This window comes from Haliotis rufescens, unplaced genomic scaffold, assembly GCF_023055435.1.
Source record: "Haliotis rufescens isolate VD_foot unplaced genomic scaffold, xgHalRufe1.0.p SCAF_7, whole genome shotgun sequence".
Classification (NCBI taxonomy): domain Eukaryota; kingdom Metazoa; phylum Mollusca; class Gastropoda; order Lepetellida; family Haliotidae; genus Haliotis; species Haliotis rufescens.
Window position 1 is genome coordinate 41,669,302 of NW_025964361.1, and position 26,830 is coordinate 41,696,131.

The window sequence follows — 26,830 nt, forward strand, 5'->3', positions numbered from 1 at the left end:
ACAGAACATATCTCAGGCAATATACATCTATTACAGTGAAATTGAAGTGTTTCAAAAGTTTAAAAACAATAATTGCGTAGGTATTGTGTCAAGAAATAACAACTGTCTGGACCTTAACTGTTTCACATTCTTAAAGGAAACACAGTTATGTTCCAATAAAAAGCTAAAACTTTAATGATAGTCGCTTACAATTGTCAGACAAAATGAATTCTGCATTACGTCCAGTGTCGTATTGCAGACTATTTTTACCACTTCATATGCAGAACTTGACTCATTTGAAATCAGCATTGTTGTGTAATGGATACATGTCTCAGTTAGATGTGATTATGATTTGAGAAGTAATCGAGCGATGGACATATCTTGAAAAAATCATTTTATACCATTCTAGAATTTTGGGGACCAATTGAAGTGTTGTGAGAAGATAGAAATCCTTTATAACTATACTCAAAAGGTGATGTTGAGGTCTGGAGTTTTGATATATTTTGATTTGGTTAATTCTGAGTTGGTTTTAGAGACAAATTTGGCTCCAAAAGAAGACGTTCGGGATATTGGAATGGGGAGATATAAATTATTTGAGCTACAGCTGTAAGTGTTAAAGGAAGCCATAACACTAATTGAAAGTGACAAAAATGAGAAATGGCCACATTTCTACCAAAGGAAACACAGGGACTACATGACTTTCAACCCTCCTCAGGGGCCAATCAATTTAGGGTGTCAAAATATGATGCAAGGTGTCGCAGTAGCCTCCCTTGATAATAGGAAGTTCCCCAAACGGCTTTTGACAGAGACCTGATAAATTATGACACACCACACTAAATGAACATCCCCTAAATCCTATCAAAAGCATTTTACGCCAATCTGGGCATAGAGGGCCAAGAGGCATCCTCGTCCAATCTCAGATCGCTCCAGTTGACTATGACCTGAGGCATGGTCGCTCAGGTGGAAAAGGCTTCCTGATTTTAGTATCAGGTGTAAGGCTTGTCTCGGGAGAAGATCATTTGGATTCTAACTGTGAGCGACTGTTTGATTCTTTAATCTACTGTCACATTAGTGGATTTTGAAGATTTTCTGTGTTTCTGAAGGATTTTTACTTGATCCGGTGAAGGTATGTTGTATAAAACAGTGATGTGGGAATTGGAATGAACTGGGTTTAATCTTGTGGAATATATTTTAGATTTGTGGTTCAGATTGATTAGTGAGGCTTCAGACTGTAGTGTTTACTGTTGTGATTTCTTGGCTTTCATGTCAATCACTTTTAACACGATACCGTTCAGCTAGACATACCGGGTTTGTTGTGTAATGGTTTATTGTGATATAACGCTATATATAAAGCCTCTGATTATCATGTCTTAAAATGATGTAGATGTACACAAACATTTCGTTGAATTGCATCTAATTTTCAAGCCTGAATTTGAGGTTTGAAATGATCATATTACCCACATAAAACAGTTGCTATGTTGAACAAAAACGTTTTTGGATTTGTTACTCTGTGTGTGAACTAAACCTCACATATGAGATAGATTTCAGTTTCAAACAAGAGTGAGTGGCGTAACACAAAGCTAAAGTGTAAATAATGCGCACACATGACAATTTAAGAATGCTATTCTTTCTCATGAACAATTACGAAACAGGCATTCTGTCAATCAGTTTCTAAATGGATCATAAGCAGAGGTAATCTTTAGGATGTGACTTATTGCATAATCCATTTGCAGTCGCAGTTTTCACATTTTCGTACCAATTCCCCAAATTCCTCGCCTTCTGTCGAGCTGCCGTTATGAAATTGATTTGTTGTTTTGTGAAATAGACCCTCAATGCCTTCTATTAGCTGGCTGGTCTGAAAGCGTGAATTTCATGGATGTTGTTTCAGCTGTTGAGATGACATTGACTACTATTTTGAAACAATATTCCAATTTCACAGAACCATTTAGAGCATTTGTGTAAAACTTTGTGACTGTTAGCAGTTTATGATAAGAATAAATGTTAATTAAGAACAAGTTGCAAATGTCAACCAGAACAGAAATATGCAAAGCTGTGCATCAAATTGTGTTTCTTGAAATTATGAACTGAAACTTATCGTAATAGAAGTAACAGTTTTCAGAGTGTTTAATAATGTAAAGATTTCTACATGTACAGAGCAGGGTGTGAAACCTGTTGCAAATATTGAATTCTATATTATTTACGTCTATCAATGGTGTGATTACTGATGAAAATGGCATGTTGTTACTGAAAATGTAGGTTTCACTTGTGTCTTAAATTGACATCTATTGTCTTTACTAAAGACATCAATGACTTGATAATTGACGGAATAAATGTGTTGTCTCAAGGAATTGTGGGCCAATGATTGACAGGTTGGTTGTGTGTATCAACAAAGTTATAGTCCGGAACTGACCTAATGTTGTGTTAATGGCTGATTGTTTGTTTGTCTGCCTAATTCCTTATACACAGTGTTAATCACTTTAAATTTGTTGTGTAAACAATAATTGTTTTCTTAAAGAATTTGTCACAGTCTCTTTCAAGAAAAAGACTGTCAGAATTGATCATGGATCATGGCTGGCTCTGATGATTTGGAAAGTGAAATATTGCATTGAAATTGAGTGTGTTTTTATTGTTTGTTTTTGATTACATTATGAAGAAACTTACCATCCTCATGGAAAGAAATATGCATCCACACAATCAAGCATTTCTTTTCATAAAATGTTATTGTTCCTCAAAGACTTTAGGCATTGTAATAAGAACGCCAGATTCTTTTAGAGAGTGACGCCATTGATGTGAATCATTGTTGAATGTTACTAGTGTGCCCTTATTTCTTTTCCTCATCATATTGATAGCATTTTTAAGAAGGTACTGTCCTTTCACAAATTTTCTGGTAATTCAAGAAACATTTGTGCAGGAAATTGAAGTTTGACATATATATTGTGTCAATGATATAACAGCCAAGGCTTATGATGGTGGTCTTGGTAATATTCATATATATATATATGTACTTATTACTTAGCATACCAATCACTAGCATTGCATCAACTTGAATTCCATGTGACCTGCTATCAGCTGATGGAGATCCACATTCCCCTGTAATTGACAGGTGCTTGTTTCAGGGGCATTGACATGGATCCCTAATCAGCTGATATAATCACCTGCCAAACAAGCTTGTCTATGGCGATAATGTAGATATGTTATAGACACTAAAGTGTCCTCTAACATGACAGTGGTGATGTGTACATGGTAACCAAGACACTTTCTGTGTCGAACCTGGATACAAGTAAATTTATAATATGAAGAGAGTAACTTCAGATTTCCATTTGGGATTGACATTACAGGAGAAGTCCAATGATAGTGATGTGACATGTACATGGAGAAGGTTATGATCAAGGTTTCAAGATCAGATTTATTTGACTTATCCATATGCAATTTCATATGCAGCTTTTGTTTGGGTTATTTATTGTGGCTAGCTCATATTTTTTTTATAAAGAGGTGCATTAAAAGTAGGTTGTTAAATTTGTCATTTTAATAAAGTGGAATTTTTGAAGTTTTAGTATCACTGAAATATGAAACGTCAATGCCAGAGAAAAATCAGTATCGAATTCTCTGCCCAAACAGATTCCATAGCGCATAAAGGGCAAAATAGTGACGAAAATTATATTAAGGGCCACTGAAAATCAGTGATGACATCAGGTGTTCCTGAAAAGGGTAAGCATGTCCTGCTCTACTAGTAGCACCCGCTACTAACACAAGTTCCAGTAGTTTTTGTTGCCTAATGCCACATCCATCAATACTCCTGCCATACATTTGTGGCCTGTAAACAATGGAATCAGGCTCAGACAATCTAAGACAGAGCAATGGATACAAGCACCAGAACATGTATTAGAAACCTTTAACGACCAATGGAATCTGTTTCATTCAATAATCGGGACTGGTTATTCTGTGGCATTGATGTTTCTTATTAACTTCTAACACCTTAAGAACCACACAATAGAAATGAGTCTTAAGACATGTTTGTTTTACAAAAGCTGCGGAAATCATATACAATTGTACTTCTACCAATGTATTTTCGGCCTCTTCATCCCAACGTACACCTAATCTACCCATTGAAACGGTTGTAAGGAAACACTATCAACTGAAGCTAATTTTCTTAGTTTATTCCCCCTCAGCATCAGCAGCGTTAATCTTCTGAAACGTATACTCCAGGGTTTATAGGAAACTTAAAGTTCATTAACATAATTCACTACGAGCTTAACCCACTGGTAGGTATGTAATGTACCTTGAGGGTTAGGTACCTGGGACTTGATCCTCAGTTGGAAATATACAGGTAAATACAATTGTAGGCATAATACATCCTGTTCTTTAACACCATATGAATAGGGATTCAAAACCATTGTTATATTACCTGAACCTTCTGACAATGATCAGAGTGCCCTTAAGAAAACTCATTTGTCTAATTATGTACAAACACATGATACTCTTTATCAAGAGACAATGTCTCCCCTTTCAAAAACTTAAGTAACTGGAAGATTGCATTCGTGAAAATCAAGTAGCCATGAAAATTGTATTAAGAAGCAAAGCAAACAGGTAATTTACCTCAGAAGACAATAGACAACGAGTTGAGGTTTACCTGTACAGGTGGGTTAAGTTAACAAGACTTTCGTTTTCACACCTTTCGACAGGTAGCTCTTTTCTTAATCACTGCGTGGTATAGGTAAGTTGTCTGTCAATCTTTTGTTTGTGTTGGGGACATGTACCCGTTACCTGTGGCTATTGTTTTGGGGATTTACCTGAGTTGGTTGATGAGGGGTGACAGGCTACCTGATTTTCTCACCTTCTCCTAATTGATGCGGTATTTGATATAAGGATGAGTGTCACTAGGGATGGTGGTATAAGATGATTTTACACAGCAGCGACATTTCAGTCAGTATCAGTAGGGAGCACAGGACAGAGACCAGTGATGTGTCAAGGGTTGTGATATATTTGTTTTGTTTGGATATTTACAGGTATGTGAATATATCAAGATAAATTTACTGATATTGTCAACATGCCATAGAGGTATGTTTTTAATTATCTATTTCAAGATCCTCAATGTTTGTTATTACAAAAATAATTTGAGCTATTGTACAAAGTTTGAGCAATTTATGTTTTTTAATTAGATATTAAAATTGACATGTCTCGCTTGTCTTAATGATTTTGAATTATATGTCAAATTGTCTATCAGTTATTACTTGATAACATCCTTTTATATGTGATGATAAAAAGTTGAGAAAGTCTATTCAGAATGGTAACATTCTTTGACGTGAAATGAAAGCAAAAACTGAAACTCTTAATTTTGGATTGACACTATTTGGCAACGCGATTTAAATCTGTATCGATTTTCTGACAAGACAATCCAATGCAAGATCCTAAGGCGATATTATTTGTTATGTAACAATTGATTATGTGGCACCAAATGTACTTGCCACACTGAGAAAGAGGACGATCAATGCTAAAATTATGCAAGAAAGTTGTGAGTCAACTTGTCAGCTGAAAATAATTGTATGGACATTGGTCAGCTGCCATCAAGGGGCATCTAGATCAATTGCCGGGTGATACCCAGATGGCCACTATGACAGCAAGGGACAATATGTTGATAATTATGAAAACATGCGTCAATATGTGTCATAATCAAGTTTGATGGGATACAAACATCAATATATTCCTCATGTTGTTAAAAGCATTAAGGATAAAATCCTGTCTGAATTTTTCAAATCACTCTCATGTTGTCAGTACCATTTCAAAGACGATATTTAAGTTTTTATACTCATTTATCATTGAATTATTTTCATAGTTGGAAAACCAACCTGAAAAAATGTACTTGAATTAAATATTTTCGTGCTTTTAACGACGTTGAAATTTCTTTTTATAACCCTTTTACTATAAATAACGAAATTTAGAAAAATCCAAGCTAAACTGTTTAAAGTGTCACGTTTGGTTATTTTTTCACCTCACTCTGAAATAATGCAGATCAATTCACTGGGTGAATTGTTTATGTCAGGAAAGATGTTTGTTTATGATTCATATGGGTACGATGTTTGATTTGTTTGTATGCTTGATCATGACTTCATTACTCATTACTTTAACTCATAAAGCATGATAAAAATAACACGTTTACATCACATATGTAACACTTCCGTTTAATATTGTTGTGGGCGAAGCCAATGACACATAAAATCAACACTCTGATTAACAATGGTGGCTAGCTGTATATCAAATCATTTAAACGCTTGTTTAAATGCTTGAGACAAAATGTTTTATTTATACTTTTGTTTACCTTTCATATGAAATTGAAAACATTCTCACATATTCTAAACAAAATGTTTTGTAACACCTTTCCTTACACTTACCAAAGGTCATATTTTTAAAGTCATATGTGTATTATTTTTAATAAGCTATATATCCTTATCACTGTAAAAAAATTAATTAAGTCACAAATTTACCCAAACAACTTCTGAATAAGATATGATTGCCAGTAAGTAGCATTATCAAGCAATTATGGAAAATTGACTTACTTAGTTTTATCTGATTCCAGTAACTTCACACAGAGCTACTGATTTTTAAGTAATAATCATAACAAGAATTTGATATGAGGTTCTGGGTAATGTGATAAACACTGCCTTCACCATGGAATTGCAAGAACATTTTTGTGCAAGGCTTACTGATCTTTAGCCAAGAGTAGAAATCACAGCTTTGAGTGTTTTGCATTAAGTATTGATGCCCACAATCCTCGGTTTATTATTGATAAATCTGGAGATTGGGGATCCACAAGTTTGTGTCAAATTTCAGAGAAAATCTATGAAATTGTCAGGTATAATGTTTCTTCACTTTGACTTATTCTTGTTTTACATGTATATTTAATTGGGATCTTTTACAAGCTATTTGAAACGATCAGTCAGTGATAATTCTATCTCCTATACCTTGACTCTTGCTGTTTAAAAAATCATAGGATGGTTCAACGTTTGAGCCTTGAGAGTAGCAGTGTTGTCATATTTCTGTAAATCTTTTCGGAATAGATAAATATGTAATAACTTTCCTTGTCAATGCTTGAAAACACTTTGTTAAATAATTATGGTACTTGGTATGTTGGCTTTCTCTGAAAGACTTAGGGAAGAATTGAAATTGAATGATTGATATTCTGGTACTATATACTATTGTAAAATATTTGATGAATATTGGTTTGTGAATCTGGTGGTATGCAAGGGTAATGATATCTGTAGGGAAAGGGTGTCATTTCATGCTCTGTATAGAATTTCAGACAAAGGTGATCAGTGCAGAGAACCTGAGTTTCACACTGGACAATTTATGGTGATTTAGGGCTTCCCAAATTCCTCTTTTGTCATTAAAGAGACAAGTCAAGGCAGGGTGTGTAGGTAAAAGGGCCTGAGAAGATTGTTATTGAAAATTATATCCCTGATAGAATCGAGAAGGATTGTCGGGACTCTTTCTTCGTGTTGGTTTTCAAGGAGTGAAGGTCTCTTTTTACAAGTGCGTGAGGCGGGAATCGTTATTTTTGTGTTCATGAACCGGAAAATGTTTATGTTGGTATGACTGTGCTGACTTAAGACAGTTTATGAGCGGAATTAGGTGGAAGATTGTAATCGCTTTCACAAAAGTCGACAACCTACCCGTCAGATTAGTCCTAACACAGTGTGTCCCAGTGTAGAGTAATGGATGAAAATTGCTTTAAATTGCATCAGAGATGTGGCAGTGTGTGAGTCTATCCCAGTGTATCAGGGAGCAGAGTACAGACACGTGTACATGCAGGGAGAATTTCTGTTTTGAATAATTCATGTTCAAGGGGACTGTTGTTACCAGTTTGGTTGTCTGCCTGGCGTCTTCAAAACCAGATCAAGTGTATTATCACTCAAGTTCATCTGTCTGTCTTGAGACATGTGGAAAATTTCAAACCAGACACTTGCTGCATGGCTCCATTTCAAAATAGTCCTGGTTTGTTATAGGCCTGATACCACCTTCCGAACACAAGGTTAACAAAAGTTATTGCATCTTGTCAAAGAAATTCCTCATTTCCCACTCCACCAGACATGATTGAGAGTTTGTAAAACTGGAATATCATTGGTCGACTTCTGTCTCTTTTCCCCCCAACCTGACTGACGGCTTTGTCTAATCTGTTCAGATAATTCTACCTGATTCTACAGATACTACCAGCTCAACTGAGGTATTAGCCCTCCAAATTGTTTCCATATCATTCTAGTAACTGGTTCAGCGATCATTAAGTCTCGATAATGGCTGCCACCTAATCCTTCTCGTCTGTCCACCTATTCATATCTTTAACACGTCTTACGACACCAAGCTTCGATAAGATACATCGGCCTTATTAGACAAGCCTTGTAAAGACGTAGGTATAATGTCTACTCAAGGGGCAGGTATTGTGTAGGGAGTCGCCTCCCTTGGCCTCCTGTGGCTTTGCCCACCAGGCTGTCTTTGTGGTCACCGTCTGCGACACCCACTCACAGTTGAACCTTTCACTGTAAGGACATCTTGAGCATTTGTCGATGGCCAGATATTTTGGCAACCTCTGAACTATAGAGGGTGACAGATTATCTTCGTAGTAAAGCTTATCCACCCCCTGTGGGCTTTTGAACTTGGGCAGACATGGAAAACTATACAATAAATTGCCCTTTATTTTGTGGTCACAATTTAGGTGATTTAAAGAACTGATGGTCATGAGTGTGGACACATGTTGTGTACAAGGACTACTGTTAACACTGACATCACATGGTTGGTAGATTTTGTTTTGGTTATTTCTTCTGGGCAAATCCATTCTTTAAAAAAATGGCCTTGATGAAACTATTTTGGCTAAAATACTTAGCAAATGAGTAGTTTGACATTGAGAAAACAATATCGAAAAACTATTTCATTACTATATTACCTCAAAACACTATCATTATGTTTATATGTTTTTACTGTTTAGTTGAAAGAAAACATTCATTTCAAATGTCCTTGTTAATTGTGTATAATCAGGAATCTTTTCCCCAAGAAGCTAGGAAACTCCTTTTAATAAGGAGTTTAACCAGATATTGTATGCTTTCAATTGTACTTTGTTTTGGATCAAGGAAGTTAGCCTGGGAATTTCAATTTCATTACTGTAAGTGAAATTCAAAGTGATGGGAAATCAATACAGTGACCTTTGCAACCATTGTCTTGTGTCGTCAGATGTATTTTGACATGAGAGCCAAAAAATTTTTAAGCAGACACTTAAAATCACATTCTAACTGAGTGCAGGTACAACAGTTTGCTGACTGTAATTGGGTCAGGGTGTTATAGGCAGGTGTTAATGATGTACTAATTAGGACAGACTGATGACTTGAGGTGTGAGAACGAATGTCAGACCCTTGTCTCAAAAATAATTAGCTTGTAGTGTAAGTAAATACTACTCAACCTTAATTACACAATTTGAAACTTAATTGCAATTTGACAGGTGAGATCAGTTCTTTCATTCAAATAACCAAAATGATCCATAAATAGCCCAGACAGTAAAACTAACATCCCAAACATATTGAAATTGTTAAAGATGTAATTAAAATAATATGTTTAAGATTATATTCTCTTCTTCATGTCCATGAACTGTTTAGCTCTTATGAGTGATTATATCATTGCATGCGGAACGCAGTAAAAGAAAGAAATCTAGATTGGTTCATTTCAATAGCACTCCTGTTCACAGGTTAAGAATGTGTAACATTGTAGCTTATTATGATCACTCATGTCCATTCCTCTCTGATAATATTACTGCATCAATTAGCAGTGTTATTCACACCACTTAACAGGTAGTCTACTTGCTAATTAATTGTCAAAGCCATCATGTAGTATCATTTACCTGGATAGCAAGTCAGGTGACAGAAGCTGTTTCTACGTCACTTTGATGTCGTTACAGGTAGCTAAACTGTTAAAACAACAACGTCATGGCTTGCCAGTCAGGGTAGATTAGGTCTTGAACACTTCTCACTTTCTCTGAAAGAGCTGCTATTAATTGTTATGACAGTACTAAATGCCCTTCTTACACGAGCTGTTTGTTAAGAAAACATACTTGGAGTGGTCACTATAAAATCTATTGTCTCTGAAACCCAAGTTTGGACTACAATAAGAGAGCAATAATGGCCCAGCCTGTTTATTGCATTAGGCCAATCTAACACCAGTTCCCTATCGGCGGCCGCTACTGTTAGAGGCGTAACGACAGGCTTGAGTGCTTTAAATCTCAGCTGTAAATATTGGGGTAGGACCGTAGGCTACATCATTCAATAGTGTGGGGGCATTTGTGGAGGCTTCTCTCAACATCCCAGGGACAATTTGGCAGAATTTGGTGGAGTTATTGCAATATATTTCAATGCTGCAATTCATTTGGCATGTAAGACTTAAATTGCTATACTGCATGAGGAGTTTTTTGTCAGTTTGGATTGATTTATACTGTTTTTATTCATTTATGTGTGTGTAATTGTATTTATTCATCCTTTTTGCCAGCTTGATCAAGTTTCAGATTTTGTCTGGCCAAATTATTTGATCATGTTAGGATGCTGTATACAGGCTTAGGTTCTAATGGGAGAGGGAAATTGGTTTACACTACAAATGTTTTCAATTGTGTTATATTATTTAATCCATGCGTGTGTGTCTGTCTTTCTGTGTGTGTGTGTGTGTGTGTCTGTGTCTCTGTTCAAGAAATCTTTTGGAAATTTTGGACATGTTAGATTAAATTTCTAACCTGGTTTTTTAAAAATTTAATTTGAGAAAAAAATTGTTTATGCTGTTCATGATTTTAATTCAATTTTCATTTGCTTTCAGATTCAAGATTTGTAGATAACCACAGTGTGACTGACAGCATTTGAATGAAAGCGACAGACATAATGATCAACAACTTGCAACATTCTTGACAGCTTTTCTACATTACATTTGAAGATATTCACCTCAAGTTAAATCACAAAGCAGCAAGATGGTTTCCATGGCAACACTTATTCCACTTGCTTTTCTACTTCCTGTCTTGTGCCCAGCTCAAGAGGTGGTTCTGTCGTACAGACTCAAGGAGGAGCAATCAGCAAACACCTTTGTCGGTAATGTGGCCCGAGACAGTTATTTGTATGGCAATGTTACTGAGAGTGTATTTCAGAGGCTAAAATTCAACTTCTTCTCTCAGGGAAACCCATCTTCCAGACTTTTTGAAATTGACGAAAAGAGCAGTACAATTCGGACGGCACAAGTGATTGACCGGGAAGCACCTGATGTCTGCGAGGGCAAGGCAGAGTGTATTCTGAACCTAGACATTGCTGTGTACATCCGAGACGTGTCAAAAAATAGGTATGACCTCTATAAACTGATGCAGGCAAAGGTTGATTTAGTGGATATTAACGACAACAAACCTGAATTTCCCCAGGGTTCCGTCAGTCTCAGCTTACCCGAATCGGTTCCGGTTAATCATATGTTATTGGCAAGTGGTGCGATTGATAAGGATACTGGAGCCAATAATTCAATTAAGAGTTATGAAATTATTCCTGTAAATGGGATGTTTGATCTCAAGGTACAACATAATTTCGGAACGTCTGATCTTGGAATTGTCGTTAAACATAGTCTAGACCGTGAGACCAAAGACTTCTTTCAAGTGACCATTGTAGCTAAAGATGGAGGGTACCCTCAGCGGACTGGATCAGTGTTGATTAATATTACCGTCACCGACGTCAACGACAACAGCCCAGCGTTTATCGAGTCAACTTATAACGTGACTGTCATCGAAAACGGCACTGTCAATGCCACAATTCTCCAACTGTCTGCAGTTGACCAGGACAAAGGAGCAAATGGCGAAATTTCATATCATTTGAGTTCGCGGGCCTCTGACAAAGTTCGTAAAGCCCTCGCTATTGACCCCGCTTCCGGTAAGGTGTACACAATAGGCGATATTGATTATGAAGAGAACAAGCAATTCCAGTTCATGGTTGAGGCCAGGGATAAAGGATCACCATCTCGGTCCTCGTTAGTTCCTGTTGTTATTAATGTTATTGATAAAAATGATAACAAACCAGAAATAAACATTAACTTGTCCCCAGAAGGATCCGATATTTCGGAAGGAGCAGAAACAGGCAGGTTTATAGCTCATGTGTCTGTTACTGATAGAGATGATGGCAAAAATGGAGATTTTACGTGCGATATGAATGATGCCCACTTTTCTCTTGATAAATTTAACGCAAATGTGAATAATGTGTACAAGATAAGCCTGAAAGAAAAACTGGACCATGAAAGCTCCCCAACGCATAATGTCACCATCACCTGTAAAGACAAGGGAGATAACCCTCAGACAAACTCAACTAGCTTCCTGGTGAGAGTTCTTGATGAAAATGACAATGCACCCATGTTTAATAATGTACCAATTATTGGGCAAATTGTGGAAAATAACAAGCTTGGTATGGAGATTCTGCAAATAACTGCTAAAGACTGGGACAGCAAGGAGAACGGGAGAGTGACATATTCTTTAGACAGTGACGCTGGGTCCATGTTCACAATTAACCCTGGGACTGGTTCTTTGCTCGCCACTGCACCATACGATAGAGAAACTGTGTCAAAATATGAATTTGGTGTGATAGCCACTGATCATGGTTCCCCTCCCAAATCATCAACAGCCAAAGTCCTGATTCGGATTCTGGATCAGAATGACAAGCCTCCCAGGTTTACTGTACCAGTGTTCCGAGGATATATTCTGGAGAATCAGCCGATCAGAACACCAGTTCTGAATCTGACTGCCACGGATGAGGATGAGAAACCTAATATGAAGTTTGCATTTGCGCCAAACTCGGATGTGAATAAATGGTTTGCTATTGACGAAAACAGTGGAAGAATCACAAGCAAGCGTTCATTCGATCGGGAAACTCAGAAAAAGTATAACTTCACTGTGATTGTTCAAGATCCCATGATAACCAGTTTTCATGATACAGCTCATGTAACGATTCATGTTCGAGATGACAATGACAACATCCCGATCATCACATACCCCACCAAGTCGAACAAGACTGTGCGTATTCCCTATGGAACAAAGGTGGGAACGATTGTCACTAAAGTAACTGCCAAAGACACAGATGACATCGACATCCAATTCATAAGATTAACCTTTTCAATCATATCTGGCAACAAAGGAAGTTTGTTTAATATAAACCAAATGAATGGTGAATTGGCAGTTTCTCGTGTGATGAAATTGTCAGATTTAGGATTTCACGGACTAAAGGTTGCTGTTCATGACAGTGGCACAAATTCCAAGTCGGCCACTGCAACCTTGGACATCTTTGTCGTCGATGTCAACGGCACGGCTAGGAATGATGGTCATTCTGAAGTACTTGAAAAAAATATGATGATTGTGATTATATTGATAGCAGTGACAGTTATATTAGCAATTGCAATTTTTGCAACAATATGCATGATTCGCAGAATTGACAGAGAGCGCCAGCAAAGACGATCAGCTATGATCAAAACAGATGAGGACAAAACATTAACAGCAATATCAAACAGAGACAGTTTTTTAGTCATAGCCAAAGACTCAAATGAGAATGATGACGCAAAGTTAAAACGGAATAAAAAAGAAGTTAGTTTTACATTTGAGGATGATCGAGATATACACAACATGAGCAATTCCTCTGGCCATGCGTCGATGTCAACATTTGGAGTTCCAGCACCGACAGAACATTCCCAATCGGTATGTATAATTAGTCGGAACATCGATTTGTCTGTAATTTTACAATTAGTCACTGCTAACACCTGTGTCTGGAGCTCGTAGCTTTGCTCTTCAACACGGTTAAAATCCTATGGGATTTGTGTTTTTTCAAACCTGTTGCTTATTTCTTAAGCTGTCAATATCAAATTTTACAGATGGTGTCTGTTTCAAATAATGTATTCAATTATCAAGCTGCCAGTTGAAAATTCTAAAGTTTGAAACAACCTAGTAATATTTTTTAGTAGCGATTATGAGTTCACAGACAATATGTCGAAACAGACACAAGAATATTTCAACTGAGAAATTATTGTTGACTTCATTTACTTGCCATGTGACATTTCTCCATTTTTAATAACGGAAGAAAAGCTATAAACAGCTGGTAGTCAGGCTTGTCATACATAAGTTCAATTTAAATTGTATATTTACTTTAAAAGCTAATTCTGTGGAACCTGTTCAGAGTAATTCAATTGAACAAATCAAATCGGAAACCTTCTTCATGTGTATTCAACTTACTCCAAAAACAGCACTGTACAATTGATTAACTGCAGATTGAAACTGTAGCGGTTTATTTCAACAACAAGAACTTAATTTCAAAGTATTGACTTAAACTTTTGAAACACTGAAGAAACAATTTCTACCTTCTCTGAAAAGAATATTTTGTCTTCAAAAGAGAAGACGTCTTGCATGGCATTGATTAGTTTATAAACGACAAACATCAAAGTTTAGGAAAGTTTATTTGACTCAGTTCTTTTCAAAGGTATCAGTGCTTTTACTCAAAATCAGATGATTGCAAACAATATATTTTGATAAAAATGTCTTGCTGATAACATGATTAACAATTATGTTGAGAGACTTGTGAGCAAATGGAGGTAGATTTTCCTCTTCCAGTAGAAGATATATTTTGTTCTTTCCTACCTTCACAGTATGCTAGATGGCAGCACTGTATATTTACATACATTCTTGGTTGCGTTTTACCAGAATTCTCAGGAGGTGAATCTCATGATGACCCCTATCCCTTCACTGGTTGAGAAACAAAACAACATGAACAGCCCTGGTGCTCACGAACCTTCTAACATTCCAGTACAAAACAATATCCCGGTGACGCCACACCCTACTGATAAAACCTGGATACAAAATATGAATGAAACTGAGGTAGGACTAAGTCAGTGATAAAGAACAAAAATAATCATCGTCCATTTACAGTAACTATGTTAGGCTAAAATAAAACTGGTTCTCGGGCACATTATCAAAATTGTTGAGGGGCATTTTTGTATTTAGATGTGGAAAAATGAACTATTTATTAATTTATGTGTCGTGAAGCAGATGTGCTTGGTTGTTTTTGCTGATAATGAAATGCCTGAAAACTAACAAGTGTTTTTAGCCTAACATTGATACTGGTTAGATGTAACTTGGAGGTAAAATTGTGAAACTCATTTCAGTACTTTTGTGTTCTAAGTTGTGTGTTAAAAGATGAAACAAATATTTTTATTTGTTGAATGGTTGAGTATTTATACGTTTTGTGTGAATTAGTGTTGATAATACCAGTAGTTGATTTTACAAATCAAATATATATAGTTGTACCTTGACACTGAAGAATGTTTGATTCTGATTGGTCAAAATAACATTAGAATTGGGTATCTAATTGTATTTAATACCTCAAAATTAATAAGCCTTTTCACACACAATCTTGTGTGTACAAAAGAATAATGTTTTTAAAAGAAATTTGATATCATGGTTGAATTGTGGGATATCTAATCTAGTTAGACTACCAGAATGTTCAAAACAATGTAGCTTTACTCCTAATAAGATAAATCAAATATTGAAATAAACTGTCATGTTTCAGAATGTTGATTTCGCAATGGGAAAATGTAGTTGATATATTGTGCCGTGACTGTTTCTAAAGTATTCATTTTCAATTTCAGGCTCGGCATTTAATGGAGATATTAAAGAAACCAGACGATATTATGAGTGAAACTTCAGGGGAGACCGGCACTAGTGACAGTGGTCGCGGTGGAAGCGATGAAGATATAAACAGCAATAGAAGTGCTACACATGATATAGGTAAGACTATTTTCCTAATGACTGTTAACCAGTTTGATAGACCTCAAACGGCATATTGATGAGAATTTGTGGGTGAATTCACTAAGTCATGAAGGAATTGTTAAAGGATAACATCTCAAAGTTTAGATTTTATGTTTTGCTAAAACTGGTTGTTGTTTGGTGAAGTTCAGAAAGCTGTAAAATCACAGATACACCAGAAATACAAAATCAATAAAGTCATTGTCTCCCTTTGGTCTATGATCATGTTCTTTGAAACATGGAAAAAATGTCTACTTGAGGACCAAATTGAACAAAAAATGGAAACAAATAGGAAGTAACACAGCATTACAACTTGTTTGATGCATTTTTTTATTCATGACTTAAAAATCATCTAGTTCAAGTATGTATTTATACTTAATAAAATCTCTTGATGGCAAGTGGCCTGATTGTCAACCATATAATTTTCAAAGGACTGTCCAGTATGATTATAGCTTGAAGTTGTTGGCAATTGACAAGACTGACATGAAAAGTGGCTTGCATGTTGTCACCCACAGGGATAGGATAAATATTTACTTTGATAAGAAACTATCTTTTAGAAGGATGAATAAAAATGTTCTGTTCAAGCAGTGTTAGCTTATGGATAAGTTTGAAGGGAATTTTGCATTCAAGATTTTGAATAGGATAGCTGACCATTTGGAAGCAAAACTTCAGTATTGTCATAAACAATGATCTGAAAAGATATCAACGCTAAAAGAACCTTTTCAACATTTCATGGTCCAATTATACGCTTATTTCACTCGAAGAAAAGAAAATTGTCCATTTATGGGCTTTGAAAAAGTAGGTTCTTCCTCTTCGGTTGAGAGGGCAGTGGATGATTTTAAGAGCGGTGACATCTCTTTGAATCTCCAGTACAGTAATATTGATAACATCATGACCGCAGGTAGTAGTGAATCGTTGTTAGAGGCGCCCTCTAGTGCCTGTCACAGTCCGTGTCACTCACAACCCACATGGCCACTTAATCTGACATATTTCCTTGAATTATCATAAAACATAAACAGGCTTCTGATTACTGAGATTTTAGTGTTTGGTGCAGTGTCATTCTTGTTGTAATGTTAGGAAGCTTTGAAAGGCAGCAGAGATGTTTAAGAATTGACTTCGATATATTTTGTGCTTATAATACCTCCATGAATAAATATTTTTTAGTCATTTCTTATACCGAAGTAAATAAATATTTCAACAATAATAACATACTGCATATTTATTCATAAACACACAAACAACTGTAGACAATATGAAATTGTTGACATTATTATGCAACGTAATCCCTGCCCTTTTTATTATCAACCACCAGTAGTCTGTATTGTTTTGAGGGGATGGAAACTTAAAAAAAGTAATTGCTTGGTTAACCAATCAAAAGCCAGGGAACATATTCTGTTGCTCAAAACAGAATTATCAAATCTTGAAATTATGTAAAGCTTAAATTGATTTTTAGATATTGTTGCAATAAACAGCAGTTTTATTCTATACAAAGATAGTACAACTTGTACGAATAACACGCGAGATTGTGTTTCGCCTATAACACTAACATTTGCACAACATGTGAAGGGGTATATTTACGTTTTTGATTAGAACATTCCATTGAGATGAAACATAGACCTTTAGCAATGAATGGATGTCAAGTTGATATACACAATCGGAGGACTCTCAAGTGACAAAGTTAGAACTTGTTTACAAAACTCAAGGACCGTAGTCTCTTCCCTATCTTAAAGTTTTGTCGGACAACCCTCAAGTTTGGATCCATGTCAATTTCGTGCAAACAAAATTTATTTTATCACAGTTACAAAGACTAACATGTACCAAGCGTGCTGAAATGGGAGATTATGGTACAAAAACAAGAAAACTTCGATACAAATTGTAAACACAAGGCTATCCACTGATTGAACTTCAAGTGTAACACAGTTATCTCAGCATGAATGGAGATATCAAAATATCTCAAGGCTTTTCAGTGACAAATATTTATTATCCCAAACGTGGTGATTAGGCAATGGCAGTTTCAAGCCTGAGTCTAGAATCACCTTGGGGAAAGCTTGCGAGTTCCTGGCATATTGGTTTTAGATTAATGCCATTAGGGAGGCAAATTTCATGGGTATTTTGTGAGTTAGTGATAAAGTCAGAGATAGGTTATCTGCAGATATGTCAGAAAGCCTGGTAATGTTTCCCCACGGGAGTGGAAGTTTGATGTGTGTGGCTCCCAATGCTGTAATGATTATTTAAGTTTTCTCAAGGAAGCTCTGAGGTATTAAAGACATCACCAAAGTGCTTTTCAAAAATTAGCATATATCTTTTTAGTTTGTGATAAATTTGAAAATTTACAAATATGACACGATATTTTTCTTAAAATTTATCATCCTTAGTATGGACATGTTTAAAACATTTCTAACTAAAATATATTCACCAGAAAAGCTTTTAGGGCATACAAATCGAAAACAGAGGTTATATTTTATTGGCATGTAAATTTAGAAATGGCCTAGACCATAGATTACACAGCATAATTCAAGTCAGACTGTGTATATACTTGAATGTAATGACAGGCTTTCAAAATTTCAAGTCTACAGTACTCGTAGGGATCAGTTAAGATGGAAAGATGTTCTCATCTGAAGAGAAAAGCCCTCAAGGTCTCGAAGGCCTCAGTGGAGGTAGGTTAGGGCACTTGAGTGAAAGAAGTGTGTAAACAGTCTAGAGTGAGCTCTTGGAAACGTCTGACATTGATACGGCCCACAGTTGCAGCTATAATACTCCACAGTCCAGATCCCGATGAAGTGGTGACGAGGATGTGCCTCAACAGTCAGACAGAAAAGTGACATTATGAAGAAAAATAGTTTCTGAGACGCTTCCAGTTAATCATATGTTATCTCTGTGTCATTTTGGCATTGATGTAGGATTTTTTTCCTGGGATAATTGTGAACAGGCTGGAACAAAAAACTGGCAGTTTCAAATGTTTGGGCGGAAAAGAGACTCAGAGAAAATTTTACATTTTGTCTGGAATAATGTTATTAAATCAGTGAAATTTGTCTTTTAAAAGTCCTGGCGAGTATGAAAATATAAGAGTTAATTCATAGTTTGAGACAACTGGAAGGCGGATAATGGACCTTTGTGTTGATAAGGATTCTCTAATGGCCTGTTTACTTTAGCTCTTTATCAACATTCCCAGGGTGAACATGATCTTAGTGTTTGTTGAATTTTAATTAACTATATTTACTACTTATTACCTAATAATATTGAAGTAAGAATTAAAATGATTGAAAAGGTCAAATGGACATAAATTGTTTTAACCAGACGAAAACATGTCCGAATATCTTTGTTTAAATCAGCTTTTTCTTTTTGAGAAAAGTTGATTTTTCTCTTAAACTCTAGATGCAATTTACCTCAGACAGAGTGGCACGTTTTTTTGACTAGATCTTTACATCAGACATGCATTTGCATAAGACTCAAAGGCCAATCCGTTTACAAAGACGTAATCAATGAGTGAAGGAAAATTATGAAATGTGGTTTAGGCAAACAGGTAGGAGAGTAAGTAAAGATTGTTGAGGAGAAGGGACTTTGGCAAAGATTTATTGGTCTGGATCCGTTTGTGCTCTAATAAAATAAGGGTTTGCTGTGAAACACTAGGTGATGTAGACTAACGCTGGAGCCCCCTTCAGTCAGAGTGACAGAGGGTAATGAAGGCCGTCGCTTCTATTGAAATTTACGCTGCTTGCACTTGTAGATATACAGAATTTGCATTTGACCCTAGTGGTTAAGGAAATTGGACGGTTTACTTAGGCTTGTGGATTTTGTTAATATTCGGAAGTAATGGAGACCAATTTCGCTTGTTTTCTTGCATGGAAAACCCCAGACGTACTTCATTATTCTCTAATAAGACTGAGAAATTGATGATTAAATGTTTTTCATGGACTGTCTGGAAAAGTAATGTTGGTATATCTCAACTTGAGTCCGGTACTGCTTGGTATGTGGAAAAACTCAACAGATTCTTGATATATGGTATATAATGTTAGGATTTGTGAATGTTTTTTCCATTAATATGATTAAAATTTGAGTAATATGTTATAAGAATCTGTCAAGTTTCTAAATTCAATTAAGTTGTAGCTTTATTGATGTATGTGTTTATGTTGACTGCTGTCCCTCTCGTCCAGATGAAGATTGTGTTATATTTATAAATCGGATCCATTAAGTAAAGACTGTGAGGGATTTTTCATGACAAATTTTCTAAATATTGTTTGGATAACGTTTAAAACTGATTGCTTGGGTCTAGGAACCTGTCAGCCATAGATGAAGCCACAATTGATTTGGGATTTATGTCTGATCATATTTGAGTTGTACGATTTATGGAGGTGGATTTGCAATGTCAAGCTTTGCATTAATCACAAGTGACTCTCACAATTCACTGAGTTCCTTTATAGACCACTGAAGCTGACCAGAAAGTAGACGTTTTTTGTTTGACCATATTTTCAAAATGTAGAATTATGTTTCAGAAAGTGTATGACTTGATTACTTACTGGATGAGGAATGTTTTTACATTAGAAGACTCACATTCAACATAATCAGATGAACGAAAAAGTTTCACTTTTGGTGTTTTCTGCAAAAGGATGAAAATAGACTATTTACTTGAAAACTTATAATGTACCTATAAATGAGTATTATTATAGTCAAAATAGATGTTAATTCTAAAAAGATGAATGTTAGATTCAGAATAACTTGTAGTTTGTAAAAGTAATTACAGAATATTTTGTACATCTAGCAAAAAATACGGTGGAATCTGCCCCATCAAAACCAATGGTAGTCAAACAGTGGTATGTATAGCCCTCCAACATGGGCTGCTGCCATAAGCATGGTAAGTTAGGCTTATTGCATGTTGATACTCACATTGTGCGTAGTTCCGCAGATTTACGTTTATTTCCGCCAATAGTTTGATCCTCCGCAGTGTATGTAGCATTTTGAGTGAGTGAATGAGTGAATGTTTCTTTACGCCACAGTCAGCAGTATCCCAGCTATTTCGTGGCAGCCTGTGAATATTAGTCTGTGCAAACAGTGGTTGATAGTCATGACATTTGATTTTGAAGTGAATTAGCTTGCTACTTTGATTAGAAGTTGTCCAAGGTGTTTGTTGTGATGAATTGCCTCTGTTTGTATTGAAGTAGCTTTTTGTTGTTGAGGTGAAGAAAAAAATTAGATATATTTCTTTCTTTTTTTTTCCAGTTCCTGATTATCTTTGATTGGTAATCAAGTTTTATTTAAATTGTTCCATACAATTAATCCAAATTAATCAATACTGTTGATTAAAACATGCCTTGCTTGATCATATATATGTTGTCAATATCTAGGATTGACAAATTTTGATTTGGTTGATATTAGCATCTATTGTTCATGCAATCCCCTCACTCACTCATTCATCAAGCACCTGTCAGTACCTATCAATCATAATCAATGTCATTGATAACAACATCATGAGTTTGCATGGTGTTTACTTGTGGTTGTTGTTGCCTGCTAGTGTTATTGTTTGTGGTTATTGATACATCAATGAAAACAAAATAAATAATTATGTTTGAGAATTTGAATAATCATAAGTTTTAATAATATTTTGGTATGTTTCAAAATTTGACATACACAATTAGTTAATAAATTGTTTGTAACAACTCTTATATATGTGAAAATATTATGATATAAGTTCAATATTTTCTTGAAGGGGAGGGAAAAAATCAACAAAATCCTGTAAAGCAACATGGTTATTAGAATCTTGATCACAGGCTTTCCTTGTTAGATGTCACAGATTTTTTTAAGGGTTAAGTTAATCCATTCTAATTTTGAATTTTGATTTCTGCAGATGATCCTCGTATTCTTCATCCAGCTCACTTCGTTGGAGCCGATCGTATCTCACGATTTAACGATGGCCGCATGTCCGAGTTGTCCCGGTCATCTCGCAGAAACGGATCACGTGGTCATGTTGTGTCCCCAATGCCCAGTGGAACAGGTAAACGCATTAGGGAGGAATCTTTGGATTATGGAAGGTCACACGACCTCCCCCAAAGCTACACGGCAAGCCCGTGTCATTTTGAACATTTTCCATCCCATAATATAGCCAAAGATTCCACATCCCGTAATTTGCAAGACGACGGTTACCATCGAATGGATCTTTCATCTTATCCTCCCAGACAAACAGACTTTTATTCAAGTGGGAGCTGGCGGGCCGATTCCATGAGTTACCGTGACGATGATGACAGAACGACAACATCCGGAAGCTATACAATTAATCCTGAGGAGCTGCGTCATGATATGGATGAAGTATTCTACACAGAACAGGATATTGTTGTGTAACTTCAGAATTACATTGATTCTAATGGATGTTAAGACATTCCGTCTGTCTGTGTGTCTGGTTGCCGCGGATACCGAAGAGTATATCCAACTGTCCATGGATGCCCTGTGAAAGCCTGTGAAAGCCAAAGATGCCTACTATTATGGAACAAGACTGGCGTCAGGAGCCACTCCAATCCTTTGTGTTAACAGACCTTCATCCGAAGATCAACAGCCTTATTGGAAACATGAAGTATTAATTGTGCCAATATATGACAAACTATTGCAAGACATTTGTTCTTGATGAACAAAAACATGCATCCCTGATATTTCCCACAGACAATGAACCGATCATGATTCCTTAAACGCCTACGACCACATTGACACTTTCGCAAATGCTCTATGCAAAGGTAGTTGAATAGCGTTCATCAGCAAAAGCTAGACCCTTGTTCGGTTGACACATTATATGTTGTACAGAGCTACCTTTCTGTTGCTTTTGTTGGACCAGTTTAGTTCTGAGCAGTCGTATCTATCACAAATACAGTGAAACCCTGCTAATCCGGAAACCTTGATAATCTGGAAACCCTGCTTATATGGACAATTGCTGATGGGAAAGTCCATATATTAATACAATATGTCCAGGATTCATTCATCTGGAATTGGTTAATCCAATGATTTATCTGAGAATGCTACTGTCCTGATTAATAGGGTTTCACTGTAGCTTTATTATCACAATCAACAAACGGAATTAACTTGTTAAGCAGGTGGGTTTTTAGCTTCCAAAATAAGTGGACAAAACAGCCAACGGCAGATGACAAAGTGGTGCTATATTGCGACCTTTAGGGTCAGACTTTTTTATATTCCCCATGGAATAATCTCCAAGTGGAGGTGTGCTCAGTCTCCCATGATACAGGGGACTACAGTTTTTTCGGACATGATTCAATATCATGCAAAAGTTTTTTTCTGAGATCATATCTCAGGCACTAAAAAAGGAGTTGTTTTGATAACAGTGCAAGCTGAAGTAATAGTGCTATATCTCCCGATACTTCAGAAACTGGTGATTAATTGTTGACAGGCTTCCACTAAAAGTCTCACGAAATGTCTCTCAAGATTTATTTTGATGTCTGTATTACTGCTTATGTGGTGATAATTACTGGTTAGAAATTGGATACAATTTCCATTGAACAAACTCTCAGACTTTAGGAGAGTGTTTGCGTTCATCTAGAGTAACTGTTGACAGGTTTCCTCAACACAACTATATTTTATTTCCTCATTTGGTGAATGTGTTTGTTTTGAAACCCAAATCAAACCAATTATGTTCTGTTTGTATATATATATCTTAAATTATTGATGGACATAATAAAATTTGAAATGTCTTCAGAATTATCAACATTTCTGTCTTATTTGATTAAAAATGAGACAATATTGTCAGATAAACATCTGGCATTAATCAACTTATTGGGACGACAATGGTTAGAGTTGAATAATTATGACAGTGTAAGATTAAGATCTTCATAAGGAGTCCCACACTGATCCATTTGTCAGTAATTTTAAACATTGTAAATTGAATAAATTTTATCACATTTCAAGGTCGGCTGGGTCACATGAGTGGGAGGCCCTTTGATCAAATCTCGATAAATGTTTATTGTTTAATGGCCACTGTCGGACCGGACATTAAGTTTGGACAATGGGATGGACACTCTGATCGTCATCTGTTATGGTTGTACTTGACCACAATGGAAGCAAAGTCCACGAAGACAAACTTTTGTTTGCTTGGTCAACCGCTGTAGTGACCATTATTGAATTTGTTCATGCAAAAGTGGCGATAAATGTGATGAAATTTAATGATTTTGTGGCCAATTAAAGCGTCTCACATCAGAAAATCTTAAACCGCCTCTGGAGTTTGATTTCTTTGGGGATTCACTTCTGATTAAATTGTGCACTGGTTGGAGTTATTAGACAATACAGAAATGTAATATTCCTAAACTGTTCCAATCCCTTTGTTCAAATTTGCCAATAGAAACAGCAAAGACCCTTTATGGATTTTACCAGCCATTATGTATTGGGTGATAACGCTTGGACAAGATTTAGTAGGCATATACAAGGCTCTAATAGCAGTGTCAGAGTGGAATCCACATTTGCAGGAATAAATCCATCCAGCACAAACATTAGATTAAATCTTGACAAATTTAATGAGAGTTGGTGGCAAGGGGCATGAAGTTTGAGCATTGGCCAAATATCGAGGGTTAAAAGCATGGGGTGAACATGTGACTTACTGGCAGAAAGTATCCACGATACCATCTTCATGTTTACTGCTTTTGTGGTCAGCTCCTCTTCTAAGGGTCAGTGAATTCAACAGTGTCAACTTCTTATTTGTGGGACCCAGCTGTTGGTACCGTTTAATATGGTTATTCCTAACATGTCCAAATTAGCTGCACTTTGTCTACGGAAATCTTCAAAAGAAGTGATTGGCATTTCAGAGTGAAATGAGAAAGGCTTATCTTTCAATGTCATTAGGAATTCAAGTTTGGGGATGTGTTTTTAAGTCATTTGTCATGAGTTTGTGTCTAATTAGGAAACAATGACCTTTTGTAGTTTGGAAAACTTGACTGTACATTGTGACATGTTAAAGGACTTCTGAAGAAACTTCTGTTTTGAAACATCGGAATTGCAGTACAACTGAGTTATTCTAACATCATTGGGTAGATAGAATGACACTATATCTTTGGGTATGAGTTTGAAATGGGTTCTTATATTATTAACAGATTAAAATGTTATTCAGTTTGGTATATAAATTAAGAAATTATTCTGTTGGTCACATTTTTACAAGTCATCATTTGGTGAACTGAAAAATGACATTTTAGAAGTTTAGAAGTTTGATCAATGGTTATTGGAGTACATATCAATAAAGTACATATTATTTGTGTTGAGGAAACATTGTCAATATCTACGAGGAATAATTCACCCCAATTATGTTTTTAGGTTTGTCAACATCATACCCGTGCTTGTGGGTTTCACCAAAGTGGTAAACGTCTGAGACTTGCATCACTTCGGGCTTTCCACCCACATTAAGCTGACACGCCGTGATATAACTTGAATATTGTTCAGAGGCGTTAAACCCAACTCACTCACTCCAGGAATAAAGTATTCCCCATCAGACTGCTCCTCTTGTAAATGTTTTGACAGAACTCATACTTGCTGATTACAAAGATGTACCGGTAATCATATACATGTATCCTGATACTGAATCAACATCCTCGTGTATGAAATGCAACCATCAGTTACATGTTTGTACCAGCAACGCTGCACTTGATTACAAGGAATATATGTTCTTCTTATGTATGAAATGCAACCATCAGTTACATGTTTGTACCAGCAACGCTGCACTTGATTACAAGGAATATATGTTCTTCTTACATCTGTCTCATTTTGTACATTTTGTAATATATTTGGACATATGTGAAATTGTACATGACCATATCGATGAATGAACGACAAGAGAACTGTTGATGAACAAAAGCATTTGCTGACCATGTTGTCTGAGAATATATGTTGTCATTCAAATTGTCTTTTTACATTTGCTATGTAAGTTAGACAGAAATATACGCAAACTGTACAGATTTATACATATTCTAGTCTTTTTATCAGTCTTAAAACCTTGCTTAAGTGTTCCGACAATCATGTAATAGTATATCACTGAAAATTGAAAGCCTAACGTCTAAGCAAGCATATTTAAGCAAGGTTTTCAGATTTGTATGACTTAACCAAGATATTGGTTAATGTAATATCGATAGTGCAATGTTAAAACATTCTTGATCATAGATATGATATTGACATAAGATACATGACGTCGGTCACCAACAGCAAGATATTTGAATATGTAAACTTTATGAAAAGGAAAAAGAATGAAATATTATTTCAGTGCTGGATTAAAGGTTCAGACATGTATTGTTTCACATTTTCTTTAACTCTTCTCTCATGACAGAAAAGGAATCAGAATCATTAAAATACTTCACTTTTGATAAGGATAATCAGAAATGTAATTCTATTATGTATACACTTGATATATTATGAAAATCAGTTTGTGTGTTATGGATAGATCAGAATATCCCTATCAAAAGTGGAGTAGTATATACTGTATTCGACGTAATAAGCGCCCCGCTCTTATAAGCGCCCATGGCGATATTTGCTAATATACTGGCAAGTGAACAATCCCAATTAGTACCCCTTAAAATTGATCAATGTACACAAGACTCATTTATTCGCGTATAATACGCACTTGTGTGTTATATGCACCCTTAATTATGGGCCATTAAATTCTGAAAAAAAATATCTGTCGTACATAAACATTTCAGGCCGTCAGCATAAACCACGAAATTTATCTTTCAGCTCTGGTTTTTTTCACCAAAATTATATTCTAATAAGAGCCCCCTATTCCTTATTTTGAGAACGCCCTGGGCGCTTATTACGTCAAATACGGTATGCATTTTAAACTGGAAGAACTGACATGCTGTTGGTGACCACGACATCATTAGGGTTTTACCTCAGAGTCTTCAATATATATCTGGGTACGTCTTGTAGCAGGTACTGCCTCCAGTTTTCTCCACTTTCCCAATGTTATTTATCAGATATTTTTTACCTCCCCGATGCCCCAGAATGATGCCATGGCAGATTCATTATAAATGAGCAAGTGTAGGCATGTCTTTCCGCAGCTAACTGAAT

At 36.0% G+C, this 26,830-nt stretch overlaps 1 protein-coding gene across 7 annotated transcripts in view; it reads left to right on the forward strand.

Moving 5' to 3' along the window:
- Positions 1-25,267, forward strand: part of LOC124129467 (ATP-dependent (S)-NAD(P)H-hydrate dehydratase-like) — a 378,497-nt gene extending 353,230 nt beyond the window's left edge. Inside the window, exons 2-7 of one of the 7 annotated variants that reach the window (XR_007218937.1) lie at positions 10,816-13,702; positions 14,699-14,872; positions 15,643-15,781; positions 20,559-20,651; positions 21,017-21,036; positions 21,642-21,757. Coding sequence is in view for 5 of the 7 variants with exons in the window: in XM_048387388.1 (XP_048243345.1) it covers positions 10,964-13,702; positions 14,699-14,872; positions 15,643-15,781; positions 21,642-22,132 (3,543 nt within the window). In the remaining 2 variants the exon portion in view is untranslated. Of the gene's footprint in view, positions 1-10,815; positions 13,703-14,698; positions 14,873-15,642; positions 15,782-20,558; positions 20,652-21,016; positions 21,037-21,641 lie in introns of those variants that run through there. The other 6 variants (XM_048387392.1, XM_048387390.1, XM_048387391.1 and 3 more) reach the window with 6 other exon arrangements.
- Positions 25,268-26,830: the final 1,563 nt, after the last annotated feature.